The sequence below is a fragment of the Moschus berezovskii genome, chromosome 27 (genome assembly GCF_049115385.1).
Source record: "Moschus berezovskii isolate FMDL1 chromosome 27, NW_MosBer_1.0, whole genome shotgun sequence".
In the NCBI taxonomy this organism is placed as follows: Eukaryota; Metazoa; Chordata; class Mammalia; order Artiodactyla; family Moschidae; genus Moschus; species Moschus berezovskii.
The window spans coordinates 32,797,903-32,820,776 of NC_142486.1; the positions used below are offsets into that span (position 1 = coordinate 32,797,903).

General features: G+C 49.2%; 1 protein-coding gene across 1 annotated transcript in view; it reads left to right on the plus strand.

The window, feature by feature from the left end:
* The first annotated feature begins 5,980 nt into the window (after positions 1–5,980).
* Positions 5,981–22,874, plus strand: part of TVP23A (trans-golgi network vesicle protein 23 homolog A) — a 32,365-nt gene continuing 15,471 nt past the window's right edge. The window contains exons 1-2 of the mRNA XM_055409486.2: positions 5,981–6,349; positions 6,581–6,660. Coding sequence (XP_055265461.1) covers positions 6,341–6,349; positions 6,581–6,660 — 89 coding nt within the window. The 5' untranslated portion in view covers positions 5,981–6,340. The remainder of the gene's footprint in view (positions 6,350–6,580; positions 6,661–22,874) is intronic.

The window sequence follows — 22,874 nt, forward strand, 5'->3', positions numbered from 1 at the left end:
CCCTCCAGCAAGGTGGACGGAGATCCTGAGGGATGCCCCCAAGAGGGCCCACCTCCTCCCTCGGCCCTCTGCCCTGCCTTCCTGGGCACCGGCTGTGGCTGGAGAAGGACAGGGCCCAGGTCAGGTATGAGAAGGCCTGTGAAGTGGGTGCACCTTCTGCAGGGAAGCAGAAAGGTCAGAGGCTCAGGGGCAGCTGGACAGCCCCCTGGTGGGAGCCTCTGGCTTCATGGGCCTGGATGCACTCTGACCTGGAGCCACGGGGTGCCAGAGGCAATAGAGGACACCAGGTAATTTCAAAGTTGAGAAAACTGATAAATTTTTTAGTGTAAGTACACCCCCCAAATTGCATGGGACATACTTATACTAAGAAGTCGTTTACCTCAAGTTCAATGTCACCAGGACTCTTATTTATTTATTTTTATTGAAATATAGCTGATTTACAATACTATGTTAGTTTCAGGTATACAGCAAAGTAATTAAGTTACACGTTTTTTTTCCGTTATGGTTTATGACAGGATATTGAATATAATTCTCTGTGTATACAATAGGACCTTGTTCTTCATCAATATTATATATAGTAGTGTGTTTCTGCTCATCCCCAACTCCTAATTTTTCCCTCCTCCAGTTCCCTTTTGGTAACCTGTGTCTGTGAGTCTGGTTCTGTCTTGTCAACAAGTTCATTGGTATTGATTTTTTTCTTTTTTAGATTCCACTCATAAGTAATAACATATGATAACATTTGTCTTGCTTCTCTTAGTATGGTAATCTCTAGGTTCACCCACATTGGTGGAGCATGCATTATTTCATTTGTTTTTATGACTGAGTAGGAGAAGGCAATGGCAAGCCACTCCAGTACTCTTGCCTAGAAAATCCCATGGACGGAGGAGCCTGGTGGGCTGCAGTCCATGGGGTTGCTACGAGTCAGACATGACTGAGCGACTTCACTTTCACACACTGGAGAAGGAAATGGCAACCCACTCCAGTGTTCTTGCCTGGAGAATCCCAGGGATGGGGGAGCCTGGTGGGCTGCCATCTATGGGGTCGCACAGAGTCGGACACGACTGAAGTGACTTAGCAGCATATATATCTGGAGAAGGAAATGGCAACCCACTCCAGTGTTCTTGCCTGGAGAATCCCAGGGATGGGGGAGCCTGGTGGGCTGCCATCTATGGGGTCGCACAGAGTCGGACACGACTGAAGTGACTTAGCAGCATATATATCTGGAGAAGGAAATGGCAACCCACTCCAGTGTTCTTGCCTGGAGAATCCCAGGGATGGGGGAGCCTGGTGGGCTGCCATCCATGGGGTCGTACAGAGTTGGATATGACTGAAGCGACTTCAGCAGCAGCAGCAGCAGCATATATATCAGATCTTCTTTATCCATTCATCTGTCAATGGACACTTAGGTGGCTTCCATGTCTTGGCTATTGTAGATAGTGCTGCTGTGAACACTGAGGTGCATGTATCTTTAAATGGGAGTTTCCTCCAGATACATGCCCAGGAGTGGGATCGCTGGATCATATGGAAGCTCTATATTCAGTTTGTTAAGGAACTTCCATACTGTTCTCCACAGTGGCTGCACCAATTTATATTCCCATCAACAGCGTAGGAGGGTTCCCTTTTCTGTACACCCTCTCCAGTATTTATTATTTGTAGACATTTTGGTGGTGGCCATTCTGACTGGTGTGAGGTGACACCTCATTGTAATTTTGATTTGCATTTCTCTATCCAACCAGTCCATTCTAAAGGAGATCAGTCCTGGGTGTTCATTGGAAGGACTGATGCTAAAGCTGAAACTCCAATACTTTGGTCACCTCATGCGAAGAGCTGATTCACTGGAAAAGACTCTGATGCTGGGAGGGATTGGGGGTGGGAGGAGACGGGGACGACAGAGAATGAGATGGCTGGATGGCATCACCGACTCGATGGACATGAGTTTGAGTGAACTCCGGGAGTTGGTGATGGACAGGGAGGACTGGCATGCTGCGATTCATGGGGTCGCAAAGAGTTGGACACGACTGAGTGACTGAACTGAACTGAACTGAATAATTAGTGATATTGAGCATCTTTTCATGGACCTGCTGCCCATATGTATATCTTCTTTGGAGAAATGTCTATTTAGGTCTTCTGCCCATTTTTTGATTGGGCTGTTTGTTTATTTTTATTTTGAGCTGTATGAGCTGCTTCTTTATCTTGGAAATTAAACCCCTGTTGGTTGCATCGTTTGCAAATATTTTCTCCCATTCTGGAGCTTGTTTGTTCATGTGTTTTCAGTTTCTTTTGCAGTGCAAAAGCTTATGAGTTTGATTAGGCATTTATTTTTGCTTTTATTTCTATTGCTTTGGGAGACTGACCTAAGAAAACATTGATATGATTTATGTCAGAAGAAGTTTCTCTGTGTTCTCTTCTAGGCCCCTGACTTTTACTTGCTAGATCTGGTAACCTGATGTGGGGGAAAGCAGGACCGCTGCCAGGTGCCAGGTGGGCGGATCTCAGGAACCAGTGGGAATGCCAGGCCGACAGGGTGAGAAGGAGCTGCTGGCCCAGGAATGGCAGGCCTGGGGGCTGCTGCTCCCCTTGCCTGATAGGGATGAGGGCAGCTCAGTGCCTTTGCCAGCCCAGGCCTGATCACACACACCCTCCCCACACTCACTACTTAACCCTCTGTATCACCCACCTTTGTTCTGCAGAATAAAGAGCAGAAAGTCTCTGTGGCTCGGAACCCAGCATGGTCCAGTCAGGCCGACCCTTCCCACCTCTCCCAGCCAGGCTCCGGACTCCCACGTTTGACCATATCAATCCAATCAAAGCCTTTGCCTTCTAGTCCAGGCCTGTGGGGTCCTGTCTCAGGGAGAGGGTCATGCAAGGAACTCTTCTGGCTGCAATTTGTCCCAGGCAACACAGATGGGGAATGGCCAAGGAAGCCCTCTGGGCTGGGCAGCACACACAGGACCTGAGCCTCAGGCCAGAGTCATTCCTTCTGCTGAGGGATATCCAAAAGCTGCACATATAGCTATCTGGCCCACAGGGGTTCCCCTCCTGATGACCACAGCCAGTATTACCAGGGCCACTATTTCCTGAATCCCTATCCTGAGCAAAGCACTTCACATGTGTTTTCTCTAGTCCTTGCATCATCCCAGCCAGGTGAGGGGAGGTGTGGTCCCATTTTACAGGTGTGGAGACTGAGGCCAGAGAATTGAAGCCTCCTGTCCCAGGCCACCCATCCAGGGAGTGTTCCCGGCTGTGTTGCCTGACTCCACAGGTCCACCTCAAAGGACCATCCAGAGGCCAGTGCCTGCCTGAGCCTGAAGCCTCTTCCCTTCAGTTGTTCTGGCTTCAGTGCTGGAAGCCACACTTCAGGGACCAGAGCTGGGCTGTTTCTCAAAGCTCTGTTCCCCAAGCCTCTCCTGGGCCAAGACCAGCAGAGGTGACTCGAGGCAGGATTTAGTGGTCATATTCAGTGATGCTGGTGTGAGGGAAGAAGGTCAGTGTTTCTCAGAAGTCTCTGAACCCAAAGATTCCCCACCATCCTTATAAAAAGCAGATTCCCGGGACTGGCCCTGGAGCTTCAGGGGCCCTGGAATCTGCATTTAACCTGTAGCCCCAGGTTACTCCACCTGCAATGCAGGAGACATGGGTTCGATTCCTGGGTCAGGAAGATCTCCTGGAGAGGGAAATGGCAACCCACTCCAGTATTCTTGCCTGGGAAATCCCATGGACAGAGGACCCTGGGGGGGCTACAGTCCATGGGGTCACAAAAGAGTTGGACATGACTTAGTGGCTAAACAACAACAATTATATTTCCATATATTATGTGACCATTTCTACAGTTATCAGCCTTTCAAATAATTTTGGGCTTCCCCTGTGGCTCAGTGGATAAAGAATCTGCCTGCAATGCAGGAGACACAGGAGACATGGGTTTGATCCCTGGGTTGGGAAGATTCCCCCGGGGGAGGAAATGGCAACCCACTCCAGTTTCTCGCTTGGAGAATCCCATGGACAGAGGAACCTGGCTGGCTAGAGTCCATGGGGTCGCAGAGTCAGACACGATTGAGCACGCAGATGCCGGTTAAACCACTGCAGCTGGTTTCAAAGCCAATGATGAATTTTCTGCAGAATCCTCAGGCTCTCTGCCCACTCTGAAACTCCACAGGATGACGCTGCAGAGGATCATCCAGGTGTGGGAGGCAGAGAGGGAGGGAGCTTTCTCCAGAGCCCCCAGTTCTGGCCCCCACCTCTGCACGCTCAGCCGGTGGCCCCCTGAGGACAGCTCAGGAGCACGTGGTCTCCATGTGGTGGGGGCTAAGACTCTTCGCCAGGTACCCCCAACCTGATGACAGAGAATGACAGTTTGACCCCAAATGGGGCTTCCAAGGGGGCTTTCCTACCTCCTCACCCCCTTGAGGACTCTCTGAGCCCCAACTTAACAGACACCAACAGCTGGTGATTCTCAGAATCAGAGGAAAAGCCCCTAAATGTTCTGTAACGGCTTCTCACCCTCACTGCCCTCTGCTGTGGCTCCTTGTCTGCCCCCTGCCCCCGTTATCCCTCCCAGGGAGTTGCAGCCAAGCTGGGGAGGGCAGCTTAGGGTACCCTAGCCTCTCAGCATGACAGTCTTCTTTGCCTGGAGCAGGCTTTGGGCTGGAAAATCCAACAGGCTTTTCTAGAAAGCCTTGGGACCCCACGGACTATAGCCCGCCAGGCTCCTCTGTCCATGGGATTTCCCAGGCAAGAATCCTGGAATGGGTTGTCATATCCTTCTCTGGGATCTTCGTGACCCAGGGATCAAACCAGCATCTCCTGCGTTGCAGGTGGATTCTCTACTGCTGAGCCACCAAGGAAGCTCTCTGGTGGTTGAGATTCAAAGCGTGGCCCAGAGGCCTGCAACATCAGCATCCCTGGAGTGCTGTTATCGATGCAGCCTCTCAGGCCCCGCCCAGACCCCTGACTCCCACGACGGCATTCCAGGAGAAAGTACCCTCCCTCCACACACACCTGGCAGACCCTTCATGGGATCAATTTAGGTAATGGGGGGGGGGCGTGCCTGCCCAAGGCTCAGAGCTTAGGTACCTTCTTGCACCTCTGCTCCCTACCCCTCCCTCCTGGCAGCCACCCACCCCTGCAGGGATCAGCAGGGAGTGAATTGTGTCGGGACCTTGGAAACCACCAGTGCTTTTCTGAGTCACCAGGGATGGAAGACAGGTCCCTACTGCCTATGGCGGGAGGGCGAAGGGCAGGACTAGGGGCCTTGGCATGTAGGCTCTTTGACCTCTGCTTCTAGGTGGGTGGCCAGGAGGAGGAGAGGGCAGAAAGTAGAGAGGAGTGACCCTGTCCCGGGCCAGGAAAAGCTATCTGGTGATAGCCTTCCTTTGCGGGAGATAACTGGAAAGGCTTTCATATCCATTTGTTGTTGCTGTTCAGTCCCTAAATCATATCTGACTCTATGGGATCCCATGGACTGTAGCCAGCCAGGCTCCTCTGTCCACGGGATTTTCTAGGCAAGAATGCTCGAGTGGGTTGTCATTTCCTTCTCCAGGTGATCTTCCTGGACCAGGGATTGAACCTGCATCACCTGCATTGGCAGGCAGATTCTTTACTACTGAGCCACCAGGGAAGCAGAAACACTACTATTACTGCTAATAATACTTTGTCGACAATGTGTGTCTGGCACCAGGATGAATGCAACGTCACGGTGGGCGGCAGTGGGACTCAGGCCACGGCTGCAGCAGATTCGCCTGTTAAAAGGCAGAATCCGGGACTCCACTCCAGGCCGTATGACTCTCCCCGGTTGGCCTGGGAAATTGTTTTTAATTGAGGCCCTAGGGAATTCTTTGCGATGGAGTGTTTGGGGAAACACGGACCTTCTCCAGCCTTGAGAGAAGCTGCCCAACATTCATTCTTGCACTCGCCCCCTCCCTCTGTCGACATCTACGGAGCATCCACCTGGTTCACTGACCCACTCGCTCTACTCCTCGCAGGATCACCGATCCGGGTTCCCGAGTCCGCCTCTGAGCCCGAATCGCCCGCTCCCTGCCGCCGCTCCGTCTTCACCCTGCATCCTGGCATTGGGCGTCAGCTTTCTCTCCTAGGCGGTGTTCCCAGCGAGCGCGGGGCGGAGGGACCCTCCAAGCCCCGCCCCCGCCCGGGCCGGGAGCCCCCTCCCCCGCCGGAGACTGCGCTCTGGGCCCGCGCGCCCCGCCCCCACCGGAGACCAGCCAGGAGGCTGCGCCCGGGGGCTTGGGCTCCGACCCTCCCCGCGCCCACCGCCTCTGCCCGCCAGGCATCTCAGCCCTTCCGCAGCGAGAGGTGCGCTGTGGGCTCCAGGTGGGCTCTGGGAAGGATGAAGCAGGTAGGGCCGCGGGGATGCCGATGATGGGAGGGTGGTGGCGAGGATGCTGGGAGCCCAGGCTGGGAGAAGCTGGGAGGAGGAGGAGGAGGAGGGCGAGGGATGCGGGAGCCGGGGCTTGGGCCTGCGCTGGACCCCAAGTGGGCGGGAGGGTGGAGACCCGCAGAGAGGGTCGTGGCCAGAGGGCCTGTGCACCGCTGGGAAGGGCCTGTCACCCGCCATTGATGTCCCTAGGCCCTGGTGGATGATACTGAGGATGTGTCCTTGGACTTTGGCAACGAGGAGGAGCTGGCGTTTCGGAAAGCCAAGATCAGGTGCGTTCAGACCCGGTAGCTGGGCAGGCACTCCTCAGTGCTGCAGATTTATTCATTCAGGTTCATTCATTCAGGAAGTACTGAGTACCTGGTGTGTGCCAGGCGTCGGGCTCCCAACACACCCCCGACAGATCAGACAAGGTCCTGCCCTCCTGGTCTGTGGTCTTGGGGGGAGGGGACTCACAGGGGAACAAAGATGTTAACAGGATAATTAGTGTGAGAAGAGGAGGGAAGAAAACAGGGTGATGGAAGGGAAAGTCACTGGGGAGGCCGGCAGCCTTGTGCTTTTAATTGTGGTGCTGGAGAAGACTCTTGAGAGCCCCTTGAACGGCAAGGAGATCACACCAGTCCATCCTAAAGGAAATCAGTCCTGAATATTCATTCACTGGAAGGACTGATGCTGAAGCTCAAATACTTTGGCCGCTTGATGCAGAGAGCCCACTCATTAGAAAGGACCTTGATGCTGGGAAAGGTTCAAGGCAAAAGGAGAAGGGTGCAGCAGAGGGTGAGATGGTTGGATGGCATCACTGACTTAATAGACATGAGTTGAGCAAACTCCGGAAGATAGTGAAGGACAAGGAAGCCTGGCGTGCTGCAGTCCATGGAGTTGCAAAGAGTCGGACACGACTGAACAGCTGAACTGAACTGAGTGATGAGAGGCAGCCAGTCATGGGAGGCTCTGACCAAAACCTTCCTTGAGGAAGGAAAAGCAGGTTTAAGGGCCCGGGGCTGTGTTTGGAAGGTCAAAGGAAAGCCACTGTGTCTGGAGGGTAGTGGGGGAGAAGACAGGGGTTGGCAGGAGGCTGGAGAGGTGGACACGGGCTTGAATTTTTATTCTTGTCCCTCTTTCAACTCCAGCCAGTGAGATATTGTTGTTTTAGTCGCTCAGTCGTATCCGACTCTTTTGCGATCCCATGGACCTTGGCCCACCAGGCTCCTCTGTCCACGGGATTTCCTAGGCCAGAATACTGCAGTGGGTTGCCTTTTCCCCCTCCAGGGGATCTTTCCAACCCAGAAATCGAACCCACATCTCCTGCATTGGCAGGCAGATTCTTTACCGTCTGAGCCACCTGGGAAGCCCCCAGCCAGATGTAGTGTTGGCTTAAAACAACAGAGATGTATTCTCTCACAGTTCTGAAGTCCAAAATCAGTTTCACTGGGCTGAAACTAAAGTGTCCACAGGACACTCTCCCTCTGGAGGTTCTAGGGGAAAATCCGTTTCTTGCCTTTTCTACCTTCCGGTGGCTTGCTGGCTGGGGACTCCCTCCGCTGCCTCTCAGGATGAGCACTGTGGCGTCGTCCAGCCTCACTTTTATTTCACATCGCCTTTCCCTTGTATCAGTCTTCCTCTGCGTTCCTCTTACTGGGTTACTTGTGGTGGCATTTTCGGACCCCCTTGGATAATCCAGGGAAATCTTCCCACCTGGAGATCTTTAATTTGATCACACCCACAGAGGCCTCTTTGCCATAACACCTTGGCGACATTCAGTTTCCAGTGGTCGGGGCCCTGGATTGAGGGATTGTTCAACCTACCATAGGGACCAATGATTGTCTTTAAGGAAAGACACTGTGAGAGAACTGGAATCCTGGGATATCTTCTAGATCATCTAAACTCATTATGTGTTCAGTGACTTTTAAAAAAAATTGATTGGAGGATAATTGCTTTACAGTGCCGTGCTAGTTTTTGCTGTACAACTGCATGACTCAGCTGCAAGAATAGACATATCCCCTCCCGTTCGGGCCACGCTCCTTTCGCCCCAGCTCACCCCTCTAGGTCATCACGAGCACCGAGCTGAGCTCCCTGTGTTCTACAGCAGTTTCTCTCTAGCTGTCTGTCTTACACATGGTAGCGTATGTAAGTCAATGCGCTCTCTCAACCTGCCCCACCCCCGCTCTGTGCAGAAGTCCGTTCTCTATGGCTTATGTCTCTGTTTCTGCCCTGCAAACAGGTTCATCAGTACCATTTTCTAGATTCCGTATATATGTGTTCATATATGATGTTTGTTTTTCTCTTTCTGACTTAACTTCACTCTGCATAACGGACCCTAGGTTCATTCACCTCACTGCAGCTGACTCAGTCTTCATTGAGCTCCTCCCGTATGCCCACGTCTGGGCTGGTGGCTGGGGACACGTGGTGTACAGGACACACCCCCTACCTCTATGGCGTGGTCTGGTCTGGACCAGGGATGGTCAGCCTCGACAATGTTGACATTTGGGGCCAGATTCCTCTTGGCGGTGAAGATGTCCTGTGCATTTAGGATATTTAGCAGCATCTCTGGCTTCTGTTCACCACATGCCAGGAGCATCCCACCAGTGAGGTCTGCAGACAGTACCAAGTGTTCCCTGGGAGGCAAACTTTCCCGGGTTGGAAATCACTGGCGTCGGGGTGTAGGGTATAGGCCTGCCCGTGGCTGTTTTGAATCAATGTTTTAAATGCTGTGATTTCAGAGGGGGGAAGGAGAGGGTGGGATGAACTGAGAGAGTAGCATTGACACATATCCTTTATCAAATGTACAGTTAGATAGCCCGTGGAAATCTGCTGTGTGACACAAGGGGCTCAAACCGGGGCTCTGTGACAACCTTGAGGAGTGGCATGGAGTGGGAAGTGGGAGGGAGGTCCAAGAGGGAGGGGCCATATGTGTGCCTGTGGCTGATTCATGTTGATGTATGGCAGAAGCCAACACAATATTGTAAAGCAGTTATCCTCCAAATAAAAATAAATACATTTAAATATAAAAAATAAATAAATGCTGTGATTGGCAAAAGCTTGGGCATTTATGCTGGCCAGGGGAGAAAGTGACAGTTAAGCTGAGGCCAAAGGCTGGGTAGGAGTTAACTAGGACGTGGAGTGAGCACACACACAGACTTAGAGGGAGGAGCAAGAGCTTAAGGAGTTGAGACTGGTTTACTGGAAAGTAGTTTGAGCAGAGGCTGGGGCCACACCCGGAAGGGATGCTCTGGAACTACGCCGTCCACTAGAACGTCTGGGAATGCTCTGCATCAAGGCTGTCTGGGTGTGGCAGCCACCAGCCACATGGCTGTTGAACACTTGATATGTGGCTACTGTGATTGAGGGACAGAAGTTTGCATGTTTAATTTTGATAGCCACACATGGCTACCATATTGGACAGTGAGATTCTCGAGTTGGAATTTGCACAGTGCAGTGACGTGATCAGAATTACAGGACTGAGGGTGGATAGGAAGGGCAGAAGGAATCATGAAACAGAAGCAGGGAGCTTGGGCCAGGATGCTGGCAGGACTGGTGGAGGGAAGTGGAGGGGCACAGAGGAGGCAGAAGCAGCGTCTTGGTGGTGATCAAGATGTGGGGTGCAGAAGGTGATAGTTAAGGGTGATGCCCAGCCTTCTGGCCTTGGGACCCAGGTGGAAGGGCACTTATGCGGGAAAGATGTTGAGTCCAGGGTTGTCTCTGTTGGCTTGTGGGGGAATGCTCTAATGGCCAGGTTTGATTGGCTGCTGGGCAGAGAGGATGGATCTGATTGGGCGGGGGGAGATCATGTGGGCTGCATTCAGAGATCTGGGAGGTAGCAGGTCTTGGACCTGTGTGTGCCTGAGAGCTTCCAATCCCATAATCCTCTGGTGTGCCTAATGCACATTTCTGGTCCAGCCCTGGACCTGCTCAACTGGATTCCCACAGGATGGGCATCTCTAGTTGATTCTGATGCTCAAGCATATACAGATGATATCATTTATATGTGGAATCAAAAAAAATGGGGGTACAAATGAATGTATCTACAAAACAGAAATAGAGTAACAGATGTAGAAAACAAACTTATGGTTATCAGGGGTAAGGGAGTAGGAATAAATTGGAAAATTGGGATTGACATATACATATTACATATATAAATATAAATACTATCATAAATAGGGCTTTCCTGGTGGCTCAGATGGTAAAGAAGCCGCCTGCAATGTGGGAGACCTGGATTCGAACCCTGGGTTGGGAAGACGCCTGGGAGAAGGAAACGGCAACCCACTCCAGTGTTCTTGCATGGAGGATTCCATGGATAGAGGAGCCTGGCAGGCTACGGTCCATGGAGTCACAAAGAGTCGGACACAACTGAGCGACTTTCACTCACTCATATATAAAAAAGATAACAAATAAGGACCTACTCTATAGCACAGGGAACTCTACTCAATACTCTATAATGGCCTAATGCAATGGGAAAAGAATCTAAAGAAGGGTGGATATATGTATAGCTGATTCACTATGATGTACACTTGAAGCTAACACAACATTGTAAATCAACTATCAGTTCAGTTCAGTCACTCAGTTGTGTCCGACTCTTTGCGACCCCATGGACAGAAGCATACCAGGCTTCCCTGTCCATAACCAACTTCTGGACTTGCTCAAACTCATGTCCATTGAGTCGGTGATGCCATCCAACCATCTCATCCTCTGTCGCCCCTTTTTCTCCTGCCTTCAGTCTTTTCCGGCATCAGGGTCTTTTGCACTGAGCTAGTTCTTCGCATCAGGTGGCCAAAGTATTGGAGCTTCAGCTTCAGTATCAGTCCTTCCAATGAATATTCAGGACTGATTTCCTTTAGGATGGACTAAAACTCAACTATAATTTAAAAATATATATATAGAGATAGCTCTAAATCCTGAGCATAAATGAAGTCACCCAGATAGCAGGATGGAGAAGGGGGCTCTTTACTGGAACCCGTGGATGGGCTTTGCATGGTCCAGGAACCCTCTGGAAACTATTATCTAAGTTTCACATGTGTGTTGCTTTAAGAAAAGGACTCAGACTTCAATTACATTATCAGATGGGCCCATGATCCAAACAAGTTAAGGCTGATGAATATCAGGTAGGAGAAGGCAATGGCACCCCACTCCAGTACTCTTGTATGGAAAATCCCATGGACGGAGGAGCCTGGTGGGCTGCAGTCCATGGGGTCGCTAAGAGTCGGACACGACTGAGCAACTTCACTTTCATGCATTGGAGAAGGGAATGGCAACCCACTCCAGTGTTCTTGCCTGGAGAATCCCAGGGATGGCGGAGCCTGGTGGACTGCCATCTATGGGGTCGCACAGAGTCGGACACGACTGAAGTGACTTAGCAGCAGCAGCGGTATCAGGTGAGAATTGTTATTTGTAAATTCCATGTTGAAATGGATTCCAGGTTGACTTTGAAGGGAGGTGAGATTATGGAAGGGGCCTTGTAGCAGGAATCTGGGATTTCAGGGCTACATCTTCCTTTACTGCTTGCTGGTGTGATTCTGGACAGTGTTCATCTTGCCTTGTTAAGCCGCCATTGACCCATCTGTGAAAAAAGGGTACCTGTACCAACCTGATCTCCCTACGTGATTGCTAAACCGTTTGTTTGGTACATGTTTATTTAGCATCTGTGTGTAGTTGCTGGCTAAGCCCTGGTGATAGAGACTTGGTGCCTTCCCTTCTTGTCCCCGGTTCCAGGTCAGTGAAGTGCAATGTGGTGAGGAGAGCACCTTGCTGAATCACTGAAGGATGTGACTCTGTAGCACACCTTTGCAGGTAGAAGAAATGTTATTAATAGTGATGCTGTGTGTGTTTTTCCCCCATGGGCTGCTTTTTTTTTCTTTTCTTTTTTACTTTTTTTAGTATGAAAAAAACCCACAACATAAAATTAGCCATTTTTGAATGTTCAGTACTGTTAAATATATTTATGTTGTTGTAAAACGGATCTCCCGGACTTTTTCATCTACAAATCTGAGTCTCTTTCCCCTTCAATACCAACTCTTTATTCCCTCCTCCCCTCAACCCCTTCTTTCTGTCTTTCTGAATTTGACAACTTAATTTTTTTTTTTTTTTTTTTTGCTTTTTGGCTATGCCTTGCAGTGTGAGAGATCTTAGCTCCCCCACCAAGGATCGAACCCACACCCTCTGCCGTGGAAGCATGGAGTCTTTTTTTTTTTTTTTTTAATATTTATTTATTTGGCTGCTTTGGGTCTTAGTTGTGGCATGCAGGATCTTTAGTTGCAGCAAGCGAACCCTTAGTTGTGGCATGTGAGATCAAGTTTGCTGAGCAGGGATCCATTCAGGCGTTCTGCATTGGTAGCACAGAATCTTAGCCATTGGACCACCAGGAAAGTCCCTGAATTTAACAACTTTAGATACTTCATGTAAATAGAATAATAGAGAATATGTCTTTTTGTGGCTGGCTTATTTCACTTAACATAATGTCCTCGGCGTTCACCACGTTCAATCATATGTCAATTTCCTTCCTTTTAAAGGCTGAAGAATATTTCATTGTGTGTACACATCACACTTTGTTCATCCATTCATCTGTCAGTGGACACTGGTTGCTTCCATGTTTTAGCTCTTGTAAATATTACTGCAATGAACATGGATATACAAATATCTCTTCAAGACCCTGCTTTCAATTCTTGATAGATACCCAGAAGTGGGCTTGTTGGTAATTCTAGTTTTAACTTTTTGAGGAACTTTCATACTATTTTCCATAACATTTGAAGCATTTTACAATCCCACCAGCAATGCTCAAGTTTCTAGTTTCTCTACATCCTCCCTATCAATTGTTATTTTCTGTTTTTTTTTTTTATTGTGTTTTTCAGAGTAGCCATCTTGATGGATGTGAGCTGGTGTCTTATTATAGATTTGACTGCCTTTCCCTAACGATTAGTGATGTTGAGCTTCTTGTGTGCATGTTTGCCAATTGCATATCATGTTTGGAGAAATGTCCGTCCACAGTCCTTTGCCTGTTTTTTAATGGGTTATTGGCTTTTTTGTTGTTGTTCAGTTGTTGGCGTTTTTTTAATATATTCTGGATATTAAGCCCTTATGAAATGTATGCTTTGCAAATGTTTTCTCCCATTTCACTGGATAACTTTCCAATCTAGCGATGGTGTCCTTCGGTGAACAAAAGTTTTTAGATTTTATGTAGTTCCATTTGTGATTTTTACTGTCGCTGTCTTTGCTTTTGGTATCGTATTGTGTGTATGGTATATGTTTTTCCTGAAATGTTCACATATCAAACTCACAGTTTATGCAATTCAGTGTGGTTTTTCGTATATCCACAAGGTTGTGCAATCATCCTCACTGTCTTGTCCCAGGATTTTTCATCACCCTGGATGGGAGTCTTGGACCCTTCAAGCAGTCACTTCCCGTTTCTCCCCTCCCCCAGGCCCTGGAAACCACTAATCTACTTTCCATCCCTTTGAATTTGCTGACTTTGGACATTTCATGTAAATGGGATCATACAGTATGTGGCCTTTTATCTGGCTTCTTTCACTGAGCATAATGTTTTCAAGGTTCATCCGTGTTTTGGCATGTCCTTCACTACTTTTTATGGCTGAATCTTACTTCATTGTCTGGCTAGAGTACATTTTCTGTATCCTTCATCAGTTGATGGGCACTTGAGTTGTTTCTGCTCTCTCGGTTCTTATGAATAATGCTGTGAACTTTCACATGGGCGCCTCCTGGGTGGCTCAGTAGTAAAGGATCCTTCTGCCAATAGAGGAGATGCAGATTCGAGCCCTGGGTCAGGAAGATCCCCTGGAGGAGGAAATTGCAACCCACTCCAGTATTCTTGCCTGGAGAATTCCATGGACAGAGGATTCTGGAAGGCCGCAGCCCAGGGGGTTGTAAAGAGTTGGACGTGACTGAGCGTGCACACATGCAGACACGCACGCACGTATGAACATTCAGGTACAAGTTTGTGTTTGAATATGTTTTCAGTTTTCGTGGGCAACAACCTAAAAGTCAAACTGCTTGGCCAAATGGTAACTATGTTTTAGCCATGCTGTGTTGCAGACCAATTTTTAGTGAGTATTCTTGGCCTCCAGCGGCCTTGAAGAGCAGGAGGAGCCTGGACTCAAGTTCAGACAGACCCAGGATTGGGTCTTGGCTCTACTATTCCCCAGCCAACTAACTGTGGTTGTGGGTTTGACTTGGCAGACAGCCTCACAAGATGCAAATAGGCTTTCATATATGGTGGCGAAGTGATAAAGAATTCGCCTGCCAGTGCAGGAGATGCAAGAGACATGGGTTTGATCCCTGTGTCAGGAAGATCCCCTGATGTAGGATCATGGCAACACACTCCAGTATTCTTGCCTGGAAAATTCCATGGACAGAGGAGCCTGGAGGGCAACAGTCCATGGGGTCACAAAGAGTCTGACACAACTGAGCGTACACACACACACACACACACACACACACACACACACACACACCTGTTTATTTAGTTCTCTAGAAGGAAACAAGTCAGAAACACAGCATCTTCATCTCATGGAGGGACTCTGCAGCTCCCTTCTCGGTTTTCTCATCTGTAAAATGGGGATGAGGTTAGCTCCATCACAGGTTGTGTGAGGAGGACTCAACTGGGTGGAGAAAGTATAATATGTAACGAGGCCAGCGGGACCACTGACACCTTGTGTGTCCTTCATAAATGGTACCTATTCTCTGATCATAAGTGGTGTCCTGACTCTGGGCAGGGCTGGGGTGGAGCCTCAGTTGCAACAGGGTGTCACACTGGGATTGGCCCTAGAGCTGGGGACTGTCCCTCGGATGGAAAGTTTGGCTTATGCTCTGACAGCACTGTCTTCACTAAATTCATTTGGACCCACATGCTGTGATTTCCAATATATTCCCATCCGAGTGGGACAATGTCCTCTTGCTCCAGGAGGAGTTATTGGATCTGAGGATGGTCTCAGTTGTCAGGGCTGGTTTGCTGGTGAGGTTTGGTCAGTGTTCCGTGGTTGGTCCTTGTTTAGCCCAGTGGGCCTTAAATTGAGGGGACCGCTACCTTCTGGTCTCAGGCACCACTGGGAGTCACCTGTTGGTGGGCCGGGACCCAAGGCAGAAATCACATGGAATCAAAATCCACGCCTAGCCTGTCAAGTGGGATAATGTTTTGTCTTTCAACAAGTGCCCACTGTCCGCTCATCTTTCCATGAGAGACACGCAAAGCTGTTCCTGAAAACGCGCTCCAGATGAAATTCTTGGCTGCTTTTTAGGGGAAGTTAGATTGAATGAAAAATAATAGCAAACACTTACTCTATGTGGGCACTGTTCTCAGTGTTTTACTCATAATATTCATTTAAGCTGTATTACAAACCTATGAGGGCTTCCCTGGTGGCTCAGATGGTAAAGAATCTGTCTGCAATGCAGGAGACCCAGGTTTGATCCCTGAGTCGGGAAGATCCCCTGGAGAAGGAAATGGCAACCCACTCCAGTATTCTTGCCTGGAGAATTCCATGACAGGAGCCTGGTGGGCTACAGTCCATAGGGGTCGCAAAGAGTTGGCTACAAATGAGCAACTTTCACTTTTTCACAAACCTATGAAGTTGATACTGTGATTTTTAAAAAAAATTAATTTCAAGATGAAAGAAATTGAAGGAAAGAGTTGAGGGATTGGCCTGAGGTCACACAGCTGTGCAGTTGCAAGGTGGGGATTTGAACCATTAGATCTGGCTCTGGAGTGGCATCTTAGGTTAGACTGTGCTTCAGGGAGCAGGTGTTCATGCAGGTGGGGATTCCTGGGGACAGGCACTGCCCTGGGATCAGCATTCTCAGGTCTTCCATCATCTGCTTCCTCCGGGGAGTCCTTCATATTTTCCTTGTGTAGATGAAAGTGTGGAATTGCCCCTTGGTTGCAGAGCAGGCTTTCTCAGCCTTCGGCACTGATACATGTGTGTGCTTAGTCACTCAATCATGTCTTTGCGACCCTGTGGACTGTAGCCTGCAGGCTTCTCTGTCTATGGGATTTTCCCGGCAAGAACACTGGAGTGGATACTTGGGACTGCCTAGTTCTTTGTGGGGGCTGTCCTGTGTGTTGCAGGATTTTAGTAGCCTCCCTGGACTCCACCCACTTGATGCCAGTAACGCTGCCCCCCTCCCCCAGTTGTGACAATCAAAGATGACTCCAGACTCTGCCAAGTGATGTGCCCTTGGGGCAGAATTGCCCCTGGTTGAGAACACTATTTAGATTGTTATCTCACTCTCTCTGGGGTTTGGATTTAGAGAAATTAAATTTGCACTTAAGGGGACTCAGAGCATGCTTGAGACCTCTGTGTTTGACACTGACCTATGAGGAGCTGACGGTGTGGCGGGGCAAGGAAGGAAGGGGGCAGGTGATGGTACAGACACGCCTCAGTGGCTGTCCATTTCCCAGAAATCAACACAGGTACGTCTCTGACTGTCCCACACACATTGGGCTACACCACACAGGTGAGAAGAAGAATTTTGTTTTTTCTTTGTTGTTAGAAAGTCTGATTGCCTCAATAAGTGAGGACCCCTCACCCAGACCCCTGTCTCCATGGCTTTGTGCACAAATCACGCTGCCCCTGTCCCCACTCTAAAAGCTATTTTAAAAAATATAGGAATAATGACACATAAGCAGGTCTCACAAAAGGCTGATCGTTTAATTTTAAGGAAGGCTCACGATTACCAAGGAAAATAACCCGCAGAATCAAGGAACTAGACAAATTTCAGTTCTCTTTGATTAGGACACGGAATTACATGTTTTGAAATTAACCCTTTACATCTCCATCTCCTTTAGTTCCCCTTCTTTATGATTCTGGTTAACATGAAATTGATTGCATAAGCAATGCCAACAAATATAGTCACCCAAGGGACATTTCTCCTGAACCATAACTCACACAATTGAGGAAGGCATCAGGGACCAGAAGGAGACGGTGGTCGGACGTTGGTTCCTTGATGTTCCAAGCTTGACCATGTGGACCAGGAGTGTTTAACTCATCATTCATTTATTCCAGGGTTGACACTATTGACATTTGGGGCTGGACATTGTTTATTGCAGGGACTGTTCTGTGCACCCTAGGATGTTTACCCGCATCCCTGGCCTCTACCCACTGGATTCCAGAAGAAGCCCCCTAGTTGCAGCAACCAAAAATGTTTCTAGATGCTGTTGGTGAGGGACCCCAAATCACTTCCCGTCTGAGAGCCACTGATTTATTCTTTCACTCACTCATTTGTTCATTAAGTGAAGAACACCTTTCAAGGACCTTCGTGTGCCTACCACTGTTCGAAGGACCGCAGAGAAAACTAGATGGGCATGGTCCCTGTCCTTGTGGACCTGACGTTTTAACTGGGAAGAGACAGTGAATGTATCAGCAAATATCTAAACAAAGTAACATCAGAGGGTAGTAAGTGCCATGAGAAAGGGGGCCAGGTCCAGGGGGCCCGTTTAGATTCTAGAGGGCTCAGAGAAGGCCTGAGAAGGTGCATTTGGACTGAGACCAAAATGTGGAGGAGGAGCCAGGCGTGGGAAGATGCACAGGAAGAGACTTCTGGCAGAGGGAACAGCAAGTGCAAAGGCCCTGGGGTGGGAGTATAGTCTAGGGATTGTTGGAACCAGGCCAGGGTGTAGCAAATGGGGAAGTGGGAGGAGGAGGCAGTTGGAGATTTGTTAGGGAAAAGCTGTAGGGGCTTTGAAAATTCTGATGGGAAATTGGAATTGCTCTGCTTTGATGGGCAGTCTTTGGAGGGATTTGAGCAGGGGAGAGGCATGATCTGACTGGCCCTTGAGAACGCTTCCGGTGACTGTTAAGTGGCCTGCAGGGTAAGAACAGTAGCAGAGAGATGTTAGGAGGCTGTGAAGGGGCCAGGGTGAAAGATGCTGGCGGCCTGGACTGGCTGGACTCCAGGGACACACATGGGAACTTGGCTTAAATTGACCTTTGTCCCAATTCTGCCACCTGCTGGGACTTCTGAGATTGGACAGAGAAGGGTGAAGGCAGCAGGTCCCAGACGCCTGTCACTGGGCCTGCATTCCCAAGGGATCTCAGCTCTTATTAGCATCCCCAGTGAACTCAACAAACAAAGGACCAAAACTTCAGGGCCTCCATTCCCAAAGATGCTGAGTCAGTAGGTGTTGAGATGGGTGTGACAGGCTTCTGCAGTGTGATTCTGCTCTGAGCGACTTGGAATATTTTTCTAGGTTGTCTATTTCTGGATTAAGCAGGGAGTGGTGTGTGTGTGTGCTTGCGTGTGTGTTCACCTTCATTAGACTATGGGTAGGTATCGATAATGGGCTTCCCTGGTGGCTTAGCGGTAAAGAATCCACCGGCAATGTGGGAGATGTGGGTTCAATCCCTGGTTTGAGAAGATCCCCTGGAGACGGAAATGGCCACCCACTCCAGTATTCTTGCCTGGGAAATCCCAGGGACAGAGGAGCCTGGCGGGCTACACAGTCCATGGGGTTGCAAGAGGGTTGGACACGACTAAGTGACTAAACAACAATAGCAGGTGCTGATGCAAGGCTCAGCCATATATTCTGGCAAGTGATCCTGATGACGTCTGCTTAATCGAGACTGGCTCAATAACTTCGGGTTGGAATCCAAGGGGAATGGCCTGGGGCTGGCCCTACTCCAACCTGAAGGAAATTCTCTTCACACAGGGGCTCAGCCTTGGGTGTTCCATGGCCAATGACTCACTCCTCACTCATTACGGGAGTAAGGAGGCTTTCAGAATGACTCAGAAACAGCCACAGATTGTGTTAATGGATCCTCACACTTTTCCTAGCATTGCAATACAGATGTCTGTCTCCTCAGAATAGTAAAATACTTTACAAAGTGCAAAGGAACAGTCAGCCAACTGACTCCAAGCCTCTGACATACTGTCTTGGACCAGGGATAATGATGAAGAGTTGCTCAGTTGTTGAGCAACTCTTTGCAACCCCGTGGACTGTAGCCCGCCAGGCTCCTCTGTCCATGGAGATTCTGCAGGCCAGAATTCTGGAGTGGGTAGCCATGCCCTCCTCCAGGGGATCTTCCCAACCCAGGGATCGAACCCAGGTCTCCCACATTGCAGGTGAATTCTTTCCTTGCCACAAGTGAAGACCAAGAATACTGGAGTGGGTAGTCTATCCCTTCTCCAGGGGATCTTCCCAACTCAGGAATCGGACTAGGGTCTCCTGCATTGCAGGCGGATTCTTTACCAGCTGAGCTGCGAGTTCTTCCATCGGGGCCTCCTAATGTCTGGTTGTCCTCAGCAGCTGCTCGTGAATGAATGCGTTGGGGGCTGCAGTGTGGTGACATTCTAAGCACGCTATCATTCCATCTCCGTCTGTGAGCTGAAGTAATCTAGAAAGAGAAACTCCCCCTCTTCAAATAAATTGCAGGATATACTGTACAGAGAAAAGGCATAATAAATGCTCCATGCTTGCCCTTCATTTTTCCATTTTCCAAGTGGTGAGTTTTATTCCCCAGCATCCCCTATAAGTGACCATGAGGGTTTTGCATAAGTATCACATGACTCATAGATTCAGACATTCTTAGTGCTGTTCAGGTTCTCCCATCTTTGGCCAATGGGAGCGTCTACCCGCTGGCCCCTGAGTGTTTTGACCTGGCTCTCAGAGTCTTTGACAGCTTCCTTGTGATCTGGGATGTTCTGATCCAGTATTCATTTCTTATCATATTCATTTCTCCCCCTGTGCCTGGAGGCATCACTTCTCCAGGGAGCTCTGGCTTCTTTGGAGAACGGAGTTTAGAAGCCACAGTCTGGGTTTGTCTCCTGTGCCAGCTCTCCGGCTCTGTGACCAGGGAGTGCATCAGGCAGGGCTGATATTAATAGCATCTCTTAGTGGATGTATTTTGGGGAGTCACTGTTGTCACCAAGCATATGTCCCCTTTCAGTTTCTCTGTGGGTCTCTGCAAGACAGCTGACAGGTGGGACAGTGATGAAACTCTGGGCAGATTCTGCCCCTCAGAGCAGCTGCTAGCCTGTAGGGCACCTTTGTGCAAATCAGAAGAGATGACCCTTCCACCCTTCCTTGGGCAGACAGTTCCTCCAAGGCCTGAAGCTGGAGAGCTGAGCATGTGTAGATTTGCAGCGGCATCACCCGGACAACTGCTTCTTTGCTCAGGCCCAGGGCAATTCGCTTCAAGACTCCCTGAGCTTCTGACCCCTCAACTGCAGAGTGGCTCTCTGTCCCTTTCCAGCCTCGCTTATGTTCTCTGGGCTCATTTTTCCCCAGGCAGGTGTTGTGGGTTGATTTATATCCTTCCCAAGAGATATATGTGGACGTCCTCACCTCCAGGGCCTCAAAATGTGACCTCACTTGGCAATAGGGTCTTTGCAGATGTGATTGATTAAGATGAGGGCATCTTGGAGTAGGCTGGGGCCCTAGTCCCATATGATTAGTGTCCTTGAAAGAAGGCAGCTGTGTGAAGACAGGCACATGAAGGAGGCCATGCAACAACGCAGGCAGAGGCTGAAGTGATGGAGATACAAGCCGAGGAATCCCAGGGGTGCCGGCTGACGTCAGAAGATAGGAAAGGGGGCCTGGGATGGGTTTTCCCCTAGAGCCCCCAGGGGAACCAAGACTGCAGACACAGATTTTGGTGTTTGTTTTGCTTTGCTTTTTTTTTTTTTTGAGCACAGTGAAGTGATGGGTTTTAAGACAACATGATCTTGGTGTTACCCAGTTTGCTGTGTTTTGTTTTAGCAGCCTTGGGGGACAAATGCAGCACTTTCCTGTATTCCCTGCTACTCTGAGGGTGGTCCATGGACCAGCAGCATTGGCATCACCTGGGTGCTCATTAAAACGCAGACTCTTGGGCCCCACCCAGACCTCCTGAATCACAGTCTGCATTTAACAAGCGAGCCAGGTGGTGGTGGTCCAGTGACCAAGATGCTGTGCTTTCACTGCTGAGGGCCCAGGCTCAGTGCCTGGTCGGGGAACTAAGATCCCACAAGCCTTAAAAAGGAAAAAAAAAAAAAAGTGAGAGAGTTAGGTGGTGTGTGTGTGGAAAAGCACTGCATCATACAATAGTTTAACAGGAATGATTGGCCACCAGGGCAAATGCATCGTTATTTCGGATAATAGCGGGTATTGAACTCATTATTGAACAGGCAGTATACTAAGTCCTTCTTTGCCTGTGATTCTCACGTAATCTTCCTGGCAGCTCCGTGCAGTTGGTACTTCTTACTCCAGAGAACACGATTCACACCAACAGTAATTGAACGACGTCTCCTGGGGTTGTGCAATTCAGTAGTCCTGACTCTTATCCCATTTTACAGATGAGGAGACTGGGACACACAGAGAGGTTAAGTCACTTACTCAAGGTCACACAGGTCCTCAGGGGTGGAGCTGAAATTCAATCTGTGAATTGGTCTCTGAACTTGTACCCAGGACCCTCTCTACTCACCTCGCCTGCCCCCCACAGGAGAGCCGATGAAGGCAGCGTCTCTCTCTTCTTCCCCACCCCAATTTCTTCTCATTTTTAACTTGTAAAATAACAAATAACATCAAATTGACCATTTTAACCATTTGGGAGTGAATGATTTGGACTTTCTTGGTGGTCCAGTGGCTGAGTCAGAGCTCCCGGTGTAGGAGGCCCGGGTTCCAGCCCCGGTCAGGGAACTAGATCCCACAATCTACAACTAACACCTGGCATAGCCAAACAAATAAATATTTTTAAAAAATAATAAAGTGAATGATTCGGTGGCATTTAGGATGTTGACAGTACTATGCAGCCATCCTGTCTCATTCCAGAATAACTTCATCACCCCAAAAGGAAACCCTATAGCTATTAAGCAGTCACTCTGTTCCCCGCAGTGCCCGCAGCCTCCGATAACTGCTTACCTGCTTTCCGTCTCTATGAGTTGGCCTATTCTGGACTTTTCACAAGAATGGAATCCTACAATCTGAGACCTTTTATGTCTGACTTCTTTCACTGAGTATCTTTTCAAGGTTCCTCCATGTTGCATGCATCAGTAGTACTCCAATAATTTTTTCATGTTATTTTTCCCCCTCAGTTGTGGTTAAATATGCATGACAAAAAAAATCTACCATTTTAAGCATCTCAAGTCAGTGGCAATAAGTCCATTCAGACTGTTGTGTCACTGTCACCACCATCCGCCTCCAGAACCCCTTCAACTCCCCACACAGAGAGCCTGTGTCTGTGAAGCAATCACTCCCCATTTCCTCCTCCCTCCAGCCACCGGGAGCCTATATTCTGCTTTCTGTCTCTATGATTTTGCCTCTTGCGGGGAGCTTACATAGGTGAAATCTTACAGTATCTGTGTGTTTGCATCTGGCCTCTTTCACTGAGCCTAAGGTTGTCGAGGTTCGCCCACCCTGGAGCAGGTTTCAGCGCTTCGTTCCTTTTCATGGCTGAGTGACACCCCATGGCATGGACAGTCCATTGATGGACTTTTGGGCCGTTTCCACCTCGTGGTGACTGTGAATGTTGCCTCTGTGAAACTTTGTGTGCAAGGTTTTGTTTGAAGGCCT